Source organism: Maylandia zebra, linkage group LG12, assembly GCF_041146795.1.
Source record: "Maylandia zebra isolate NMK-2024a linkage group LG12, Mzebra_GT3a, whole genome shotgun sequence".
NCBI classification, from domain to species: Eukaryota; Metazoa; Chordata; class Actinopteri; order Cichliformes; family Cichlidae; genus Maylandia; species Maylandia zebra.
Window position 1 is genome coordinate 27,041,740 of NC_135178.1, and position 20,049 is coordinate 27,061,788.

At 39.4% G+C, this 20,049-nt stretch overlaps 1 protein-coding gene across 3 annotated transcripts; it reads right to left on the reverse strand.

Annotated features, from left to right (window-relative positions):
• Positions 1 to 758: 758 nt before the first annotated feature.
• On the reverse strand, positions 759 to 19,281 carry prr16 (proline rich 16). Of its 3 annotated transcripts, XM_076890976.1 has the most exons (4): positions 18,440 to 19,281; positions 11,263 to 12,343; positions 9,299 to 9,381; positions 759 to 4,063 (listed from the first exon to the last, which is right to left on the reverse strand). In XM_076890976.1, the coding sequence occupies exons 1-2, from the start codon at positions 18,572 to 18,574 to the stop codon at positions 11,477 to 11,479; spliced, it is 1,002 nt and encodes a 333-aa protein (XP_076747091.1). In that variant the 5' UTR covers positions 18,575 to 19,281; the 3' UTR covers positions 759 to 4,063; positions 9,299 to 9,381; positions 11,263 to 11,476. The 3 variants fall into 3 exon arrangements, with proteins under 3 accessions (XP_076747091.1, XP_004547154.1, XP_076747090.1); XM_004547097.4 differs by lacking the exon at positions 9,299 to 9,381 and having other exon boundaries at positions 760 to 4,063; XM_076890975.1 differs by lacking the exons at positions 759 to 4,063; positions 9,299 to 9,381 and adding an exon at positions 10,025 to 10,168.
• Between the last annotated feature and the right edge of the window lie 768 nt (positions 19,282 to 20,049).

Genomic DNA, 20,049 nt, shown 5'->3' on the forward strand with positions numbered 1-20,049 from the left:
AAATTTGTAGGGTTTTTTTTGCTCCCTTATTTACTGGATTTTCATGTATGCTTGCACATATTTTAATTAATCACTGCAAGTGTTTCCCATTTTCACTGCAAAACATAAAGAAATTGGTGACTTAAGACTTTTGCATGGTATTGCATTAATCTGAAACATTGTTTTAAACAGTCAGTAGCTTTTCGGGATTCATGTGGTCCTAAGAGTAGCTGTTTTTACTCTAGACATTATCTGGTCTCTTGATGTGGTCTGACGTGGACTAAATGGAAAATACAAACACCAGCCTCACTTCTTGTGTTTTCACTCTTTCTCTGTAAATCTAATATACTTTAACAAGTGTCTGAATAACATATTTTGCTAATCATATTTCAAGTAAAATAATCACATATTATGGTAATTACTGCCTCAGGATTCAAAATATATTTAACATTCTCCAATCAGTAGGGCTATTGGTTCCTAAATTTTTAATATTGTAACTAAATAATCATAGCTTTGTTATATATCAGTAACACATTCATTATAGTATCATAGCACCACGAGCATCTTTAGTTTGTTCTGCTTTGTGAAAATTTGCACATTTACTATAATTACAATATAAGGCACCCCGGGATTAAATGCAAGTAGTTTTTTATTGTCACGGCCTGATTCCCATTCACTTGGGCTGCAAACAGCTGCCCAGCTCTGTTGCAGTCCTTTCATGGAGAGCCCTGCTTGAGGGCACTCCAAAAGGCAGAGTTAAAGATATCTTTTTCTCATGCACATTCTTAGCAGAGCTTTCCAGTTCATGCATTTGAACTTATGATGTTCCCCTCTGTCCTCTAGGCCACCGCTGCCCCGTTCCTGTAACCCTGTCACTTTTATGGCACTGAGCTGCTGGCTGCGGTCTGTTTTTGTATGACCATGACAAGCCACCATGAATTCATCTGAATTATTCTAATGAATACGATATTCTGAATATCTTCGGGAGACAGCTGATGGCCTTTAGCACTGCCAGCCTGCTATCTCATCACACTAATCTTCAATTAACTGATGCAGCTGCTGATGCCATTTTCTGTCATTCTCTTTTTGAAACGTTTGCTCTCACTGCTTTTTGGTAACTTTGATGAAGTGTGACGCTCTCGGAGGCAGTTTAATTTCCTCCGTTGGGCTCCCGGTTCACAGAGGCTCAACATATCCGTGAGATAAACGCACAAGAGGACAGCTTTTAATAGAGAATACAGACATAAAATCAGCACTAAAAGTATTGTTAGGTTTAAAGCACACACACACACGCACACTGACCAAGTGCAAAGTGTTTACTTCTCACAGGTTATTTCCCAACAGTTTGTGGACACACAATAAAATAACACAAACAACTTTTTGAGACATTCCAATCAGCTTTAAAAGCGATTCATTGCTGAGTCAGTTTAGTCCTTAATTCAGTATCTGAACAAAGAGGTGAGGTTTACAAGTGTGTGTGATGCCTCTAATCTAAATGTATCAAGGGGGGTGTGCTAATAAAAAAAAGTTGCTCACCAGCAATCATGTTTACATGAAATACCTGTGAATGCCTCTCATTTAACCTCGCAGAAAAGCTATTTTTGTGTGCAATATCTTCAGCATACTAAATGAAGTCATGCAACATTTTCTGTTCATACTGTGGATATTTTCTGACTTACAGACCTGAAATGAGTACATGGAGCGGGTGGAAATTTAGTCGCCTTTTAATTCGCCTTATTTTTTTACAGCGTTTTTTTAGACCTCAATGCACTTCTTAAGTACATGAAGTACATGAAATTATCAGAGTGCAAAAACACATTTAACCTTAACCAAATGAATTTTACATCCACCCACTAGAAGAAGTCACAGATGAGCATGGTACCAAACTGGTACCAAGCAGACCTTTCATGCTGTTGGTTTTTACCAGTTACACACATGGTGATATCATTAAACTAGAGCCTGACTGATGTAGGACTTTTAAGATACCCGTATTTTCTGATTTAAAAAGTCTGCTATATCGGCCAATATTTTTTTTCTTTCAGACACACATATTTGTTTGTAGTTATTTATTCACTCCTTTATGCCGACTCTGTTCAGAAAGGCTGGTTGTGTTTCTGGCATTCCAAATAAGTTGCAAAGTGCCCTCTTTAGCTTCTCTAGGCAATATCAACACTCATACCATATTTGATGGGTGTTTCTGTTACTCTATTTCACAGATGTTATATTAGTACAATTTTTCTGCTGAAACGGTGATTATATTCCATAATATTGATGCTTACAGTTGGTTTTAGAAAAAAATATGGTGAATTGGCTGTAGATGGGGACACTTACAGTGGGTATAGAACTGATTTAATTTCAGCTTTTAACTGAGTTTAGTGCCTTCTCAGTGCTGAAAAGGTCATTTGGTTATCTCCTGTGGTGAAATTGCAAGGAATGAAAAGTGAGTTTTAACCCTTATCTACTCTGATGGCCAGTAACTAATTTTCATTGTACTAAACCTTGCATGATTTCATTTAATATGTAAGTTATTGCATTTTTTGCTTAGCTGATTTTTTTGGATGTCAGGTGGGAACTTTGATGAGTTTTGACTGATTTTCTATGTATATCCTGTATATATTTGATCTATTTGGAGTAATATTCATCTTGTTACTCTGTTTCTTTATAACTCATTTGGTTTTTATAAGTGCTATATATATATAAAAGTACTTCATCATTTTTTAATTACCTATGACTCATTACCCAGAGCAACATGGAAATTTGTCAGGTTTATATTGACGTCAGGATTGACCCGATGGATGAGGGAATGAGAGGGAATACTATTTAATTCTGTTCTGGAGGGCAGAAAATCCAGCATTCCAGGCCCACTACCAGACAGCTTCTCCACAGAAATGCATAGAAAAACACAGTGATGGCAGGACAAAGTGAAGAGTCAGTCATGCGTTCATTCAGTCCCATGCCTCCCTTCTGATAAAGCACAACTAGGTATTTGGTTTTCGTCACGTTTCATCTCTGCATTATATTTTCCTCCTCCCACTGCAGCCGACATTGTAAAGTTTCTCTAAGTTATAATAGTTAAGTTTGTCATTCATGTAAACACGATTCGGTATGTATAAATAACTCATCTTGCTCTGCCCTGAAAAACATATACCTCGAGGGAATGTCAGCTTTCATCAAAATACCTCTCAGTCATCCAACACAATATCAAAAATATCATCTTTTTAAATGTTAAAGTCTCTGTAGAAAAATGCCTGAAATATACATGTACATTTGTATACAAAAAAAATTTGATGCAAATTATTACTTCTTCAATAACCCTTTAAAGCTGTAACTATGCCACACTGTACTGAATCTCTGCATGTCATTGTGAAATAAACACAGCTTGTATGGCACCAGATGAGCGGATAGATTTTGATGTACAACGAACAGAATGTCTGGACAAGGACCAGTGACCGCATCATCAACCATTTCAAAACACGAGTCTTTCCAAAAACATGCTGTGGTTGTGCATATGGCACGTACTGACATAGCTATTATTTTCTCCTTATCTGCAGTCCAGCAGAGAGCGTTTCGCTCCCAGGCCGAACCGTTGGGCTTTCCAGACACAAACAATTACAATTCTTAAAAGGCAAATTCCATCGGTTGAGTGGAGCTATTGATTTCCATCTGAGCACGCACAAAGCAAAAACAAGTATAGACATCAATCAAATACTGGCTGACATTATTTCACCCCATCTTGTACTGGTTCATCTTTACTTTTGATGATAAGGTTTCATCGGTGTTTGAATCTTTAAATCAACCATTTATATGAATGAAAATATCACCTCCACATCAATAGATTCATCTTTTTGCACACACACAGTGACTACCCTTCCTGCTTTGCCAGTTAGACAGTAACACTGCTCCAGCACAGCTGGTTCCCAGAGATTGCTTAGTGCACAAACAGCACAAGCACTATGCAAGAGCTATGCAAATGGTGGTGGATGCTTGGCCTCAGCTCTGGCTCTTCCCTGCCTGATCAACCGGGGTCGATCGGTGTATGAAGCAAGCATCCCTTTGTCTCGTATCTCAAGTGTGTCAATGGGCCCTGCAGAGAGAGAGAGAGAAAAAAGAGGAAACATATTAGTGTGAATATCTGGCTGCACAGTGGAGAGCCACTTGACAGAGCAGTCACAGCACTAACAATCACTTTTCATTGACCAAAATGAAAATATGCCAAAGCACAAACGCCCAGTAACACATACACGAGCCATCAAAGTTATTAAGACTGAACAGTCTTGCATTTTTCTTCGTGGATTAAAAAGCCTTCCCTTTTGTGACAGACAATTTGCCCAGACTTGTGGGACTCCTTAAATAGCATTTTTTTCTGTGTTTCTCACTCAAGTCTGAAGAGGTTCAATGAGCAGAGGACCCCATCTGGGCCACTGTGGCTCTTACAGATCTGATCCTGTTGTTGAAATATTGTTTACCTTCCCCGAGTAAGGTGCAGCTGATGCCTCTAACTTTTAACAATCTCCAAAGGAGCGTGAAAGCCTCAGATTAAGTTTTGCTTCACCACCAAAGCTTTCTAAGTTGCACCGAGCCATCTCACGGCCTTTGACTCCATGTTACACACATGGCTGCATACACCCATGAGTCTTTTTGCACTCTTTTTCACCTTTTAAAACTCATGCACACGTATCCCCTTTAAAATGAAAATAAATGCATATGAGCACGCACATGCATTTTAATAACACACATGCCCACTCACGTTCCCAAATCATCACTTTGCCTGAGTCACTGACAGAGAAGCACCAAGACGAGCCAGTATTCAGGCCTAATGTGCACCAGATTTACTTCTGAATGCTCTGGCGTTTGGCAATGTAGGTCATGTCTATTTGTATTCTAATGAACCCTGCACACAGCATCTCCATTACAGATGTAATGCCTCTGGCACAAAACACCAAAATGATTTGGTTTTCATTTTGTTTAATGCTTCCCCCATACCAATTTAATTTTTCAATGATTGCTATGAAATATAGTTGATTGAGGGAAACAAAAATCAAAGTAAATGATGCATGCAGAATGGGATGAGCAAACAGACAACTGTGTCTCTTGGCAGACTATCACCACAAACAATCAGACCGAGACACAACAGCTAATTAATATTCACTGGCAAAATGTGTCTCACTCTGACACATCTTTTGGGTTTTATCGCACATTGTGCACATGCCAGGTTGGAAAATGGAACGAAGACAATACAGTCAGTGGGAGCACTATAAGCACATGCATTGACTATTATAGCAAGAAACAAATCATAGTAACAGAGCAGAGGGGTGTACTACAAAGCATGATTAATGGGTTAGCAAGCTATGTTAAGCTTAAAGTCAGAGTTTTATGTGTTATAGAGGTGGTTATCACCTGATTAGATCACCATGGCAACTTTTCCTGAACATATAACCTGGTCTGGAGCAGGTTATGTTCTTAAATGTATTTATAATCAGCTGGGATCACCACATTTATGTTGATTTATTTAGTGTGCTTTAAGTACCATTCAGCTTCTCTGCTGAAGGAATGCAACCTGTTAACACTACCAATTGAAGGCCAGCTATAAAGTTACACCAGCACAAACTGTGCTTCGTATTGTCTGTGGTTTTACATTCATTCAATTGGTGATGCAGAAAATGTTTAACTCTGCTTGAATTGCAGCTTCTGGAACACAGAAAATCAATCAGGTGCATTTGTAGGCTATGTATCACCAAGAATACCAAAACAATCAATAAAATGAATTTCACTTTGATCTGGGCACAAAGTAAACTGATTTCCACGTCTCCTTTATTAGGCCGTGGGACAGGTTTGGATTTACAGTTTTACTAAGACTCTGTGTGAGTCTTGGATCCAAATCCTGGACGAGCCCCTGTTTAAGTTACAATAATGTGAAATGGAGACCTACACTTGTAATTGGTCATTCTTAAACTTGGATTGTTTGTTAATTTAAATGAACCCCCGTTCATGAGCTCATCCTCTCTTCTGCACTTGTTACTGTAACATATCCAAATTTACACATCAAGCCTTTACATGTAAGGATTTTTCAAACTCATTATGGAACGCGGATGTTTACCAATTCACCCGATAAATGGACTATTGACGTCAGCAGGACGTGGGATTGAAATGTAAAAGCTGTACATGGAGGCGGTGCTGGACGCATAACAATAGGGAGTAAAAGCCATCATCCCTAGAAGGTTTTTTGTCATTCAAAGTCAGGAAGTGCCTGACCTTTTTTTTATTAAACCTACAAACAGGAGTGTTTGCTGTACAAAGTGTCAGATATGCTTTAATAATAGCTACCTCACCCACATGTATATGGAGCTGCATGTGCACAAAGAGAGTGTTATGCATACAGATGCTGCTGAGTGGGAGTAAAGCATCATCCAAGGGGAAAGGAAGAAAGAAATGAAGAAATAGTGAGAGAGAGCATGAGACGGGCGGGGGGGGGGGGGGGGTGAGAGAAGAGAGAGAGAGAGAGAGAAAGATGGGTTATAAACAAGAGCTGTGAGCTGTAGGGAGTAGGTCAGTGCATTTGAGTCAGTCTTGACTCATGATGGAGGCGGTGAATATCCACCTCCTCCCTGCCCATTACAACTTCATCCTCAAGCCTGGAGCGCTGGAGCTCAGCTAGCCTTTGCAAAAACTGTGAAAAACTCCTACACCCATGGTCAGAGGAGTAGTGATTTTTGTGTTACAAGAACAATCTGATAATAGGTCATGCATGTATTAAACCAGTGACTGATGAAACACTTTTGCATCGGTCAGCCAGCCCAAATGGCAGAACAGTTTCTCCCACTTCATACTGGCATCCTTCTGTCACACATGTCTGGTAGATTAATACAGAGTAGGTTGAAAGTAATACCAGAAAGGCAGAGCAAATCTCAACACACTGAAACATGTAAACCTAATGAAAGCTAGCTGTAGTCTGTGTGTCCACAAATTCTATAATTTAACGTCCCTTTTACAAAACAAAGTTCATGTGTACCTGCTTCTGTTTTAACTATGTTTAATGATTGTGAAATTTTATTAAAATGAATAAATTGCCACTAGTGCCAAAACATTTTAAAGGTTAAGAACAGGTTGATATAATGATAATCTGTTTTGCAGTGTTGAAGTGAGAGGGCAAAACAAACAAATAATACAAAAAACCATCAACAACATTTTGGAGTCAGCAGATTTAGTTTAAGAGAGAAATATTTTTGAATAAACATTTAGAAACACTTCAGAAAAAATGGACAATGTGAGCCACTGTGATGTCTTGTATTGGTTAGTCCTGTTGTGAAACATTAAGCAGAGCACGTGTTCTAGTCTATCCTTACATGCCACACAAAAGGCAGCATGTAAATGTGCAAACATGCTTTTCAGACCAAGGGAAGAAATACTTTTTTTTTACTGAAGCACCTAGTCATCCAAATCTATTCATAAGAATTCAGGCTGAATACGTTTTACGTAATGTTAACAACACTTAAAGTATTATCCTTCTTATGTTATCCTGAATTACACATTACCATTTTGTTTAAGACAGTTTGTTCCCACAGGCTAAAATGTTTGCAATGTCTAATATAACGTACTTAAGCTAATGTAATGTAATTGTAATAATGTAAGCAGGCTTCCTAATATTTCAGTCAACAAAATATACTTTTAGCTTTTTAGGTTTTGTACTGTTCTTTGTACTGTGTTTTAATATACAGAAATGCCATTTTTGTAATTTTTTTTAAATACATGATCATACATTCAAATACATGGGAATATCTTTGTGTTTTCATATCAACATGGGTATTGAGAGCCATGTCATTCTACTGTTTCTGGTATTGACCACCACCTTTCTGGTACCCTGGCAACTTTATGTTGATGTGGCAAAAGCTTATCAATGCCAAAGTAGGCATGCCCTAAAACATACCAGAACTGAGCACTTTTGTCTCTAACAAGGCCCATAATTTACAAAATGTATATCATGTTGTATTCAGTAAGACATCTGACTGGAAGGTGCAACAGCAAATTGCCACAAATGAGACAGAGTGGGAAAAGAAAAATAAAGCAGATGCCTCCAGTGTTTTCAATGTTTTTCTTTTTGTGTTTAGTTATTTGATCACAGTTTTTGATCAGAAACGGGTAAATTTGGTATGCATTTTGGGTGGTATGATGTTTAGCGCTGTCGCTTCACCGCAAGAAGGTTTTGGGTTCAACCTCAATTGGGGCTGGCCCTTTCTGTGTGGAGTTTACATGTTCTCCCACAGGTTAAAGTAAGGGTTAGGTGACTCTTAATTGGTTGGATGTGATGTGAATCGAAGTCTTTCTCTGTTTATCTGTCTATGATGATGTCTGACTCTGTCTAGCCCTGGTGACTTGTCCAGAGCGTACCCTACCTCTCACTCTGTGACAGCTGGGTAAATTTCCAGCCCTAGATACTGAGGTGGATAAGAGATTTAAAAAAAAATATGGTAAAGGAACCTCAGCGATAGACTGGCAACCTGTCCAGGGTGTACCCCGCCTCTCGCCCTAAAGACAGCTGGGACATGCTCCAGCGCCCCCGTGACCCTGAAAAGGACACGCGGAAGCGAATGGATGGATATGGTAAAAGATTTTGAAGTTTATTACTAAACTGAGCTAGCCTAAGAGTTTTTAAGCACAGAATTTGCAACAAAACAACTTTAAACATCTTTAATCACATGATGACACTGTGCCAATTTCCTCAGCTACTAAAAAACTACTACGGTGGCAGAAGCCCATATGAGTAGGATCTACTGATGATGTACCTATTTGTATGAGTATTTCAATATGTACGTATGTGTGCATGCTGCTGCCAGACATAAAACCATGAATACAACATTAATACAGTGGATGTTCTGTGCCGTGAGCACTAATCGAGTGGAAAAACATACATCCACATTTGCTACATAACAGCAGGGCAATGCAGCTAAAAGAGCATCAGCTTTCACTGCATCACCATCTCTCTGTCTGTCTCTCTCTACGGCACACTCACTTTCTCTCTGTCCCACACTTTTACCCTATGTGCCCTCATCCCCACTCATGCTTACTCTTTCTCATTTTTTACATGGCTAAATATCCACTGATCCCTAATCTATATGCCGATTTTAGATTGTAAGGCCAGCGAGGTCTTGCATTGGATTTAGTCATTAATGTGCGATTTTCATTCCCCTGGTTTTCTCAGCTTTAACCTTCAAGATTTCCACCCCCACCACCCCAACAGAACATATAAGTGATATACATATTAAATTCACTGTTTATATAACATGCTTCCCGAACATCACAACTGTCCTCCACACATCTTTACCTTGCTTCCTTATTTCTTACTTCTTATCTTCCTTATTTCTTTCCTCAGTTTCTCTGCTTGCCGGCTTGCTCTCTCCTCTCTCACTGTTTGTCATAAAAAATATGTTTAGCAGCGGTTCAGAGCTTTGTCAAGGCTAATGTTGGTACAAAGGCTTTCTGAGGCAGTGCTGTTATCTCTTCTAGTCTAATCTAGCTAATTAAGGGCATTGCTGGGAGGAAGGTGCTACTATTCTCATCTAACTCCTGGGTGTGCTGTCTCCCCAGTCTGGCAAACTGACTCGTGCTTTTACACACACCTTTGTAAATACAAAGACGTATATGCAGACACACACACACAGATTTGAAAACAATCTCAGATGTACTGAAATATCAGCCATATGCTCACACATTTCTCTCTCTCACACACACATGCAAAAATAACAGACTTTCTGAAACATGCTTCTTAATGGAAGCCAATAAAGTGGAGACTACCAACTGTTCATATAGACTGAGATGGTCCGATGTTACTGCTGATTTAAAAGGAAATAGTTCAGCATTGTTTCGCCTGATTCTCTCCACTCAAGAGCAGAACTGATAGGCTTACTGTCCATTTAGCTTCACATCACAGGGGGGTGGTGCTGATATCACAGCGGGTGGAGGGTAGATGTCAACAAAAATGAGACTTGCATTGCTAAAGACAGATTTTTATTAGAAAATAAAGTAAAAGATTTTTCAATTAGTATGCGCTGTGGAGACGTCTGTCGACGCAAATCAAAATGCCAGCTGTATCAGCTAACACTTCCTTCTCTCTCTCTCCAACCTGCCGTGTCACTCTTTTCATTTTCTCTCCCTCCTTTTACTTCTACAGTCTCACACGTCAACAAAATGAATCCTGGAAGGTGATGAAGGAAGAGGTAGTACCAACTCACTTGTCTGTCTCACAACCCTAACTGTGAATCTAGGCAGGTATGTGTGAAGATATATTCTGTTTATGTGCCAGCATATTGGAAGATCTTTAAGTTTTTGTATAAAATCTAGGGGAAGTGGGTGCTATTGTTTCATCTAGAAAGATATTAATTCATTATATTATTGCTAATGGAGAAGATCCCAAGTAATAGACTCAGTACCAACAATCTCCTGGAAGAAACAAAACAAAAAGCAGTCTACCAGTATCAGTTGCCCAAGAACCAACAAACAGATGCAGTGGTGTGTCCAGAGGGGAAACATGGGGTGGCACTCGCCCCATGTTTGAAATATGAAATAGGCACTCCTGGATAAAGTGCCCTATATCTTTAGATAATAGCATTAGCAGGAACAGTACTGGGATATAACTTGTTATATTTAACAAGTTACTTTATAGTGTTTTAATGTACTTTATTTAAGTATTTCTTAAATTAAATATACAGACTTGGTATGGCATATGCACATGCAATTTTCTTTTAGTGCTTGCTATTTCTTTTTCACTATATTTTAAATTCAAATATACTATGTGCTTCACAACAACTGTTTTAAATTGTAAGAAACTGTAATTACTTTTTTTTTGCTTACTTTAAAATATACTGTCGTTTTAATATTTTTAAGCTATAAGTAATGAAATAATTTCCAGCTGCAACATTAAAAAGATACAAATTCATGAATCAACAGTTATGATCTAATAATATCATGTATATTATACATGCTAATATTGTGCCTATTGAGGCTTGGTAAGTTGCAGTGGCAGTTTTCAAGCAATGGCATCTGTATGAGGGCACAGGAGTACCCATGAACATGAAAATTGTAAGTTTTCTACACCAATTTTAATTCCCTGTCTTGTTCTTGGTTCTTCCTGTGCTGTGCTCTTTAAAAATATCCTGGGAACACCTCTGTACTGTACATATGAAGATACTCTAAAAAACCACAAAAACACAGACAGACTCATGGGGATGTGCTGGAGCAAACAAACCTTCTTGATGAACAACTCGTATAGGCACACTCAGGAACACTCACCGCTTCGTCCTGATCTCTCCATGTACATCTCGATGCCCACGGCGATGCCTTCTTCTGTTCCACTCACTATATCCGCTCTTTTGTTTATTATTTCCAATCCTTTCTTCTCTCTGGATAATCCAAAGTTCAACTGGAGTAGAAAGCACTCATAAAGTAGAAAACACTATGAATGATTCGAAAATGTTTAAACTAGACACAACAAGGGGGGTTGGTGTCAAACTGTGGTGGTGGTTGATTTGCGAAGGATTGTTTTCTGGGGCTTGAGAGAAGGTGTGTGGGGAGGCACACAAGGTGGAGCAGTGTTTCCTGTTGGTGGGAAACTGTGGCTGACTGGTAGACCGCCATTTTCCAACATGAATTCATGGGAAAGAGAATGAGGAGGAGGAGGGGAAGAGGAGCAGCAGTGTACTGGGCTGAGCCTCAAGTCATTCAGCTCAGCCTGCAAGTGTAGTTCTGTGTCATCTACATCGTACTGGAGGTCGCAGTCCGGGCAGTAGCCATGAAACTGAACCTTCTCGCTGAAACGTACACGTTCCCTCTCACGTGGCTCCCTGCCAGGGGCCTTGGGGCATTTGTTCTTTTCATGCCGTAGAAGAGGCATGGGTCTGGGCAATGTAGGAACAAGACCCGACTCAGGGATTCCACTGTCATTAGAAATGAAGCATGGTGTAGAGGAAAATAAATCCCTGTTTGATTTCAATGGGAAAACCCCACCATTCCTTAATAGAGACCCATTAGCCTTGGATAGATTCCCTGATAACACTAAAGTTGGATGAGGCAGATTTTTAACGTTGTGGTCCTCGGCTCTCAGCGGGGTATGCCTTGGTGGTGGTAGAGGTGGGTGTGGCTTCTTGAGTACAGTCAGGACTCCAGGAGGGTTGATGGGGACTGGCATTAGGGAAGCAGGTGTTTTAAATATGCAGTCTTCGGGAAAGAGTTTCATCTTCTCCAGGCTGGATGCAGTGGTAGTGGTGGTGGTGGAGCTCGAGCTGGAGTTCAGTGTGTCTGTCTTTGAGCTGTCTGTTAGTCCGTCTTCCTCCAACTGCAGGTCACAAGTTAGGGTGTCAATCTCATGAACAACCTGTTGGTGATAATAGGAAGTGTAACTATGACAGCTGAAGGAAAAATAAATAAGTGTGTCACAAGAAGATGAAATTAGGCCACTTAGATTATGGTATAAACTGTAAAAGCTGCGTCCTTATTCACAAGGGATGTCCACAGCAGGTATCTCCACATGTTTCACTTGGCAGAATTTTTATGCTGGATGCCCTTCCTGATTCAAGCCCAGAGGGATTTGTGTCTCCTCCTGAGACTCACCCGAGGAGCTTATGATTTGTTAGGAGAATGTGTGTAAACCACTTCACCATGGAGCCACTGGTTATGGTATAAGTTGTAATGATGCAATATTTTGGTCAGTGATTATTAATTAGATTGACCTAATTTTGAAACATTGTTTCTAGAACCAAAGTTCCTCCTAACAGCCAAACTCTTGTTAACAAAAGGTTCTCTTTTTGTCATCCTGGGTGAACTGAGATGAACTAAACCAGCCAAAGCATATGGGAGAGTTTGTTTGGATTTTTTTAGTAAAGAGCAAAAGTTTAACGCTTTAGCAGATAGCCTACTTTAAAATTATTTGTTTTACATCAATAATCTTATTTCCATAATTGCAGAAGCCATCATAATTTTCAATTGCGAAGCCCTACAGAAAATATTTACTATTACAGTCTCATCTAAAAAGTTACCAACTTGGAAAAAATGCATTAGGATATAGGGTAAGAAGATGAAGTAGAGGAAAAGACAAATTAAAATCTTTGTATGTTCTTAATTACATTTTAAAGAGGAAACACTTCCAAATTTATAAGACTGAAGATTGCTTAATACATCCCAATGACAACCACAGTGAGAGAAAATAACTATCAATAGGATTTTTGAGAGAAGCCATGAGCCTGCCAGATTCTGACCTAAGTGATAGATTACATCAATCTCATGCACCAGCAGAATTCAAGAGAAGTAGCAGCACCAAACATATCCTGTGATGCAAGACGGAAGAACCATCATTTGTAATATGCAACCAATTTTGAGAAAGAAGAAAAGAGAAAAGATGACAAAGACAAAGGAATGTAAAAAAAAAAAAGAACAGTGCAGAGGAGTGAAAAGATCACTAAACTGTTTGTCTCTTATTAATCAAAATACCATGAAAAAGACATAACCGAAGGCTTTGTTTCCTTGAAATGCAACATGTGACAGCAGACCATTAGGAGACATTTAACAAATCTGTAATGAAAAAGAAATTATGTAAAATGCCCTACTAACTTTATCAGAAAGGATATGAATACAGTAGATACAGTAGATATGAAACAGCAGATAGAAAAATACATCTATGTCTTCCCATCGGAAGTTTGCATCCACATCCTACATAATGAAAGTACTTAAGAACTGTTCAGGAAGATAACAAGCAATATGTACTGATAAAAATAAATAAAAACAATAAATAGAGGAAAACTTTAATCAGAGTATAGAATTGAGCCAGTTAAACTTCTCGTCATTTAAGTTGCAGAGAGGGTTAACAGATGCACTAAAGGTGCTACAGTGAGACTCAATACAAGAATGGTTTTATAGATGAAGGCTACTGACCCCTTTTTTCCTCCTCATCTTTTCTGGTTGTTTTTCACTAGGTTTGCGTTTGGTTATGGTCAGTGTCACTACTGGTAGTGTGAGATACCTGGACCCTAGAAAGGCTGCACAGTCCAACACCTCCGAGCACAGTCTCCAGAGCATGGAGGAGAATTCAGGAGACAGGTAGTTACTCTAGGAGCGCTGGACAGTGTTGTAGAAGATCCTTACCCATCAGCAGGGCATTCCTTTGTGTAAAGAGGAACAGGATGGACATTGCCAGAGGCCTATAAAATGAGCTCCAGCAGACCACCGATGGGAATGTCTCTGACCAAACAATCAGAAATAGACTTAATGAGGGTGGCCGGAGAGCCCAACATCCTCTAGTGGGTCCTGTGCTCACTGCCTGGCACTGTGGAACCTGATTTGGCATTTGCCATAGAACCACAGAATTGGAACGTACACCACTGGCACCCTGTGCTGTTTACAGATGAGACCAGGTTCACCCTTAACACATGTGACACGTGATTTTGGAGACACATGTGATTGTTCAGCATGACCAGTTTGATGATGGGTCAATGATGGTCTAGGGAAGCATATCCATGGAGGGATGCACAGACCTCTACAAGGTGAGCAACAGCACCCTGACTGCCATTAGGAAATGGAATGAAATCCTTGGACCCATTGCTTTAAACTGGCAGACATGCTCACTTGACCTAAATCCAATACAGCCAAATTGAACGCCAGACTGTCCAGGAGCTCAGATCTCCTCACAGATCTAGGAGGAGATGGAAACCCATTACTCATCTCATTAGGAGCAGGTCCTGATGTTGTCAGGCATACATACAAGCACGCAGGGCCCATACACCAATGAGTACCATTTTGAGTTGCTGCATTTTGGCAAAATGGACTAGTCAGCCGCATAATTTTTTCACTTTGATTTTATGGAATGTCTTTGAATTCAGCCCTCTGTAAGTTGATAATCTTAATTTTCATCAAACAATGTGATATCCTTTCATTCCCAATAAATCCAAAACCCAGTCCATATCAGCAGAGATATCCAGCATGTTTTTTTCTCCATTAAAATCTTATGTGTTTTTAAAATGTTCCTTTAATTTTTTAAAAATTAGACCTGCATATATTCAAGTGCACATGCAAAATGCTATAGCTGAATTTCCTCTAACACTGTCTTATTAGATTGTCACATCATGTTGTTATAAAAAATGTATCAAATGTTGATAACAATATTAACTAGATATCTATTAAAAACAAAGATGAATACTTCATCAATATTCACTGGGAAGTGTTTGACCATTCTTGGAATACACCACGTCGTACTGCTCTCAGCTGCTCTCATATAGCTAACAAATGATGGAAGTAGCCAGCTTAGTGAAGTCCCTTGCTATGTGTTTTCACTTTTGCCATCTTGGTGCTTTGATACTGGATGCGATGAACAAATGGTGGATCTGAAGGTTGGATGGACTACACATCTAAGAATGATTAATCTACATATATATGCATGTTTTTTCTTCTTTTGTTTGTTTCTGGAATTGATCAATAGAATTCAGTTTTAACCAGATTATTTAAAAATACTTATGAAACAAAAGCTAAAAGTCTTTTGCTAACACTTTGGTAGTGATTTTTCTTTAGCAATCATTTATTAATCAGTAGAACAATATGTGTTATATTATCGTATATTCTTTATTGACACAATATTAATATTTCAATTTTAAATATCAATGTTATTCTCAGTATGTGATTATATTTATCAGTGGTTCAGGTGGTAGAGCGGGTCGTCTACCAATTGGAGGTCAATGGACCCATCCCAGATACTCCTGTTCATGTGTCAAACCCCCACGTTACTCCAGATGCATCTTTCATATTTTGAGTTTAAGTGAATATTAGATAAGTGCTTACATATAGATAAAAGCACTGCCTGAATATGTGTGTTGTGTAATTGGATGAATTAAACTTGTTGTAGAAAGTGCTTTCAGTGCTCAAATTAAGTAGAAAGGCACTATGTAAGTACCAGCCCATTAACCATTTACCATCAAAACCAAGGCTATTATAGTTAACTAGAGCTTACTATGAAAAAAGTCCAGCTAACTGAACTGAACTAATGAAAAAAGAACAAAGATGTAGACTGTAGAGGAAACTTCCTTCAGTTCTGAACTTCTGCTTTGCCCCTGACAAATTTTAACTACAAAGGAAAATAAAATTAACCTTTTTAGTTATTCAAAATTAAACTGAACAATTTTGAATAACTGGCAATAAATTGAATAAGTAAACTCACTAAATAAAAACATTAAAAAGTTGAAATAAAAAAATAAACTAAAAGCTATATTAACCCTAATTGTGACACCTCTAAATTCCAGCTGTCGACCAAACAAGATACACCCACCTAAAACCAAGGGCTGACTAGACAACTAAAATATGATAGACCATGCACACTTTATCTTTAGAAATGTAAGTACTTGCACTTTCAGCACTTCCATGGACACAGATACTCTACTATTCATTTACACCTACAGTGCTCAGGCAATATCTGGATGCTGGAAAGGTTTATAATACATCATAAACATTGCCCAAGAAGTCTTTAACACAGCAGATAAAATTTAATAATCATAGTAAACTCTACTGGGAACTAATAACTGGTACTTAGTAATATAATGCCCACGTTATTGAGGCATTTTCAGAAGTCTTTCCAAAAACCTTCCCTTTAGAGTACATTTCCTTCCTGCTTCTCTTCCCTTGTTGGAGAGTGGTGCTTCCTTTGAAGCCCAGAACTGAAGTGGTGTTGGACATTTTGCTAATGTTTAAGTCGGCAGCTCTCATAGGGTCTAAAAAAAGTCTAACATAAGTTGAGCTGAGCATGCATAGGTTCACAGTATCCTAGCCATTAAAGCAACCAAGGAGAAAATTTCTCTAGAAAGTAAAATTACAACATTTGAGACAAAGATGTTGTTTATCTTTTGGATTAGGGGTTCTCATCTTAGAGTACCCAGTATGTTAGCCTGCTCTCAAGCACATTTGCTATCATGTGGTTTTAAATGCATGTGCAAACAGCAACTAAGAAGAGAGAGCAAGTGACTGAGAGGGAGCGATAAAAATAAAGATGAGAAGGCTAGGGCAGAGTGCTAAACTCTCCATGCAGTCTTTAAATGGATAATTTGTTGGGACACACACAAGAGGTAATACCAGTATCCCAGTGTGCAGCCCCTGTTGTAGGCCAGGCAGCTTCGGCGGCAGTGCCAAGCATCTGGGCAGGGTCCCTCCTTGGAGCCAGGCTCGGCTCCAGCCCTGTCTGTGAGTTATAACAGATAACTGCATTTCAAATGGATTACACCCCAAACACTGGCTTTGATAGTAACACCCCCTGGAGGTATGTGTTTAGTGTGTGCGGTGTCAGAATAACTGATCCTCTACACAATCTCCCAGAAGCAAAAGAAAAAAAGCAAGAAGGGAAGAAAAAGGAAGGGCACATCACATAAAAAGATCAGAATAGACAGATTACAATGGCTTCTTCTTCTCATTTATCTCTGGTGCCTGCTGTGACATATTGTAAACTGCTGAAAAACACAAAAGGAGTGTAATTTAGTCAAAGTTGCAGGAAAAAATGAGAGTGAGGGGAACAGAGCGGCAGAAGGAGACAGATGCTGTGTCGGCTACCCATCCATAATGTACCACAGGCTGTACGCAATAGAGTTGTATTAGAATGACAGCTTGTCATGTTAAGGTTAGAGGTTTGGCAGAGCGGACTGGATGCCTGGTGTGCAGTCGGCAGAGGAATGCAAGCATAAAAGCAGGTAAGACTGCAGGTTATTTCAAGTGAGGGGGTGAGACTGATTCAGAGAAACCACTTTAATGTGAATGAAGGGAAATATGTCACAGAGGCAGCTATATATTACTGGTTCTGTGACTGTGAATATAAACCTGAAATATCATCCTGATTTTTACAGAAACATCTGTAGTCTCTCCATCACTGAGATTTGAGACCTCAGTCAGACAGCTCTAAAAGAGTTTTGATCTTTTAGGACTAGAGAGGAGGAGGACAGCCACAAATACACATGCCGAGAGACAAAGAAAGATGAAGATAAGCAAGACACCACAAGGAGTCCAGGGAGGTGACAGGTGAAAAGAAGAAGACCACTTTCTCTCTATTATTTGACAGGAAATCATTTGGACCAACAAAACAGTCAGCATTAAGATGATGAAATTCAATGCAAAATCACCTTCCTGCTTGCACCAACTTGTCCATTAAATATTAATTGTGATCACATTTTTTTCACACTTTCATCAAAGCTTATGAGTCAGGGTGAAGAAGCTGTCCTGCCATTTCCCACCCTATGTCCTCCCAGTGCCAAATCTCTCTCATGTTGGTGATAATGATCACATACATTAATGGGAAAGGCAGGAGCACGGTGTGTAGTCTTTTCCAGGCCCCACTGGTGAGGTCGATGTCAGCCCTCCATCTCTTCTCAGTCAAGGATGCTCAGAAAAAGCACCCTCACAGCAAGCCTGTGGAAATAACACGACACATGGCAGAATACTTCTTCTAATTTACCTCTTTGAGCTCTTTAGCTACATCCTTAAGATCTCCCAGGATGGTTTCCAAATTCTCCACGATTGTCTTGATCTCCTTTTTCACTTTTACTTTGGAGACTACTCCTTCAGCTTCTGCATTTGGTGTCCCTGACATTCTTCAGTTTATGGCACAATCTATTTCATGAAGGATCTCAAGTCAAATCCTTTGCTCGCCACGCTGCCACTTTGCCAACGCATTTTCTCTCTCTTTTTTGCTATGTAGTCCCCCAGCTGCCGTCACTTTTTCTCTCCTAAATCACGGCCAGGACGGAGAGAAGTGGCGTCGGGCAGCATTCTATAGCTAACACTAGGCATGCGCAATAGAGCGTAACACACAAAAATAACGGTTATGTCAAAATATTGTATCATACTGCCTGGGAAACAGCGCCCGTCCACAGGTTTATGTCCAACGGCAACAAAAAATGACGTGCCACGGGCATCCTTCACGTCGACAGAGCGCTAAATTCAACATTTTGTTAGAAAATCAGCGACGCCAGCGCTTTAAAAATTGTTTAAGCAAAGAAGGGAAAGAAGAAGAAAAAGAAAAAGAAAGAGGCAGCTGTCCGAACCGTTACACAGTTGTTCGTTACTGTAACGGTCCATAATCCTCAGGCATCGACAAAATTATAATAAGCTCCTCCTGTTCTCCACATAATTAATAGATGGTAATGATATACCATGACAGGTAACGACAACCGAGAGGCACGGTCCTCGGAAAAACACCCCGCCAGTTTCATCCTGTCTACATCGCAGCCTCCTTGGAGAGTCTGAGCACAGGATGCTCGTGCGCGGTCTCTCTCGCTGTCCTCACGCGCTCTCTCTCTCTCGCTCCTCCTCACGCTCTCTCTCCCTCTCCCTCTCTCTCTCTGTTACATCAAGAGGATGCTGCTGATTCAGTCACTTTATTTGGTGTTCTCGTCATTTGCCCTGCAAATTTGTTAACATTTCTTCGTGATTCGGAACGGTTCTGTTTGTTGCGTTCAAATAACATCATTACATCCCCACCACAGGTGGGCTATCCCTACAGTCTAACTACTGCCAGTCCCGCAATATGCATAATTAATATGCAGGACTTCTTATTATCTGTATATAGAATAAATAGTATTGTAAGGGCTGTAAAATAAATGTATTAAATATGACTATTATGAATAAAATTAGGATATTTGCCAACTTTATTTTGTTGATTAGTTAGATATGGGAATGTAACGTTAGGAGATAAAAGCAGTGATTTAAAATCAAAAACAACCAAACAATCTGCATCTCTCCAACTGGCTTTGAACTGGCTTATATTGCAACCTGTGAAGCTTCAACTTATTTTAGGCTACAGTTTAATATTCTGATTCACAGAGGAGCAAAGGAGTTCTTAAAATTATTAATTTCTCCCTGATGAACTCTAAACCATCTGCCTGATGGTAGCAACTCATACAAAGAGTGCAGAATGTACTCAGATGGATCACACAGCATTCTCTGTGATTGTTTAAGTAGCCTACATACTTGTTCTGTTGTACTGGCTCAGACCGAGTATTGTTGAACTTAACCTGCTGAGTCCTATTTGTTAGAAATGCGTTAGAGAGATACCACTTCATAATT

Coding starts and splice junctions, on each gene's coding strand:
- prr16 (XM_076890976.1), bottom strand. CDS start 18,574: ATGTCAGGGACACCAAATGCAGAAGCTGAAGGAGTAGTCTCCAAAGTA. Junction 12,344..18,439: donor TAGCTAAAGAGCTCAAAGAG/GTAAATTAGAAG, acceptor TATCACCAACAG/GTTGTTCATGAGATTGACAC.